Source organism: Austrofundulus limnaeus, unplaced genomic scaffold, assembly GCF_001266775.1.
Source record: "Austrofundulus limnaeus strain Quisiro unplaced genomic scaffold, Austrofundulus_limnaeus-1.0 Scaffold765, whole genome shotgun sequence".
Classification (NCBI taxonomy): domain Eukaryota; kingdom Metazoa; phylum Chordata; class Actinopteri; order Cyprinodontiformes; family Rivulidae; genus Austrofundulus; species Austrofundulus limnaeus.
In genome coordinates, this window is record NW_013953167.1 from 31561 (window position 1) to 32558 (window position 998).

A 998-nucleotide genomic window follows, 5' to 3' on the forward strand; every position below is an offset into this window, starting at 1 on the left:
GTTGGTGCACCACTGTTAGCATCAGGTGCTAATGTTGGTGCACCACTGTTAGCATCAGGTGCTAATGTTGGTGCACCACTGTTAGCATCAGGTGCTAATGTTGGTGCAGCACTGTTGGCTCATAAAGTTTTTTGTTTTCATAAGAAGTTTGTCGTCCAGCTGATGTTTTTTGTTTCCACAGGAAGAAATGTGACGAGGAGCTGAAGAAGAAACTGATGAAGGAGCTCCACGGTCTGATCCGTGGGAAAGTCAAACAGGTGTTCTGGTCCCACTCGTTTAGTTACCAGTCTTTGGACCCAGCAGGGTCACTCAGTCCAGGTCCCGGGTGTTGACGGTTCAGTTCTGTCCCGTCCTCAGATGGCGTTCGCCCACGACGCGGTCCGGGTTCTGCAGTGCTTCATCCAGTTCGGCAGCCACCAGCAGAGACAGGAAGTGTTGGAGGAGCTGAAAGGTGGGCGCCGTGTTTTTGAAACGTTCCACTTCCTGTTCGGATCATGTGTTCTGACCGCTCGTGGCGTTTGTCCCCCGCAGACGACGTCCTGGCTCTGTGCAAGTCTCAGTACGGCCGACACGTGGTGAAGAAGCTGCTCATGTACGGGTGAGTGGGTCCCACCCGTTCGCTTCTGGTGGGCGGAGTCACAGCCAAAGCTTCAGTTCTGATGGGCGGAGTCACAGCCAAAGCTTCAGTTCTGGTGGGCGGAGTCACAGACGAATCTTCGGTTCTGGTGGGCGGAGTCACAGACGAATCTTCGGTTCTGGTGGGCGGAGTCACAGACGAAGCTTCGGTTCTGGTGGGCGGAGTTACAGACGAAGCTTCGGTTCTGGTGGGCGGAGTCACAGACGAAGCTTCGGTTCTGGTGGGCGGAGTTACAGACGAAGCTTCGGTTCTGGTGGGCGGAGTCACAGACGAAGCTTCGGTTCTGGTGGGCGGGGTCACAGCTGAAGCTTCGGTTCTGGTGGGCGGAGTCACAGACGAAGCTTCGGTTCTGGTGGGCGGG

General features: G+C 55.7%; 1 protein-coding gene across 1 annotated transcript in view; it reads left to right on the forward strand.

The window, feature by feature from the left end:
* pum3 (pumilio RNA-binding family member 3) overlaps positions 1–998 on the forward strand; it is a gene marked incomplete in the record, with an annotated part of 12809 nt that overhangs the window by 4236 nt on the left and 7575 nt on the right. Inside the window, 3 exon segments of the mRNA XM_014028459.1 lie at positions 182–257; positions 358–451; positions 532–598. Coding sequence (XP_013883913.1) covers positions 182–257; positions 358–451; positions 532–598 — 237 coding nt within the window.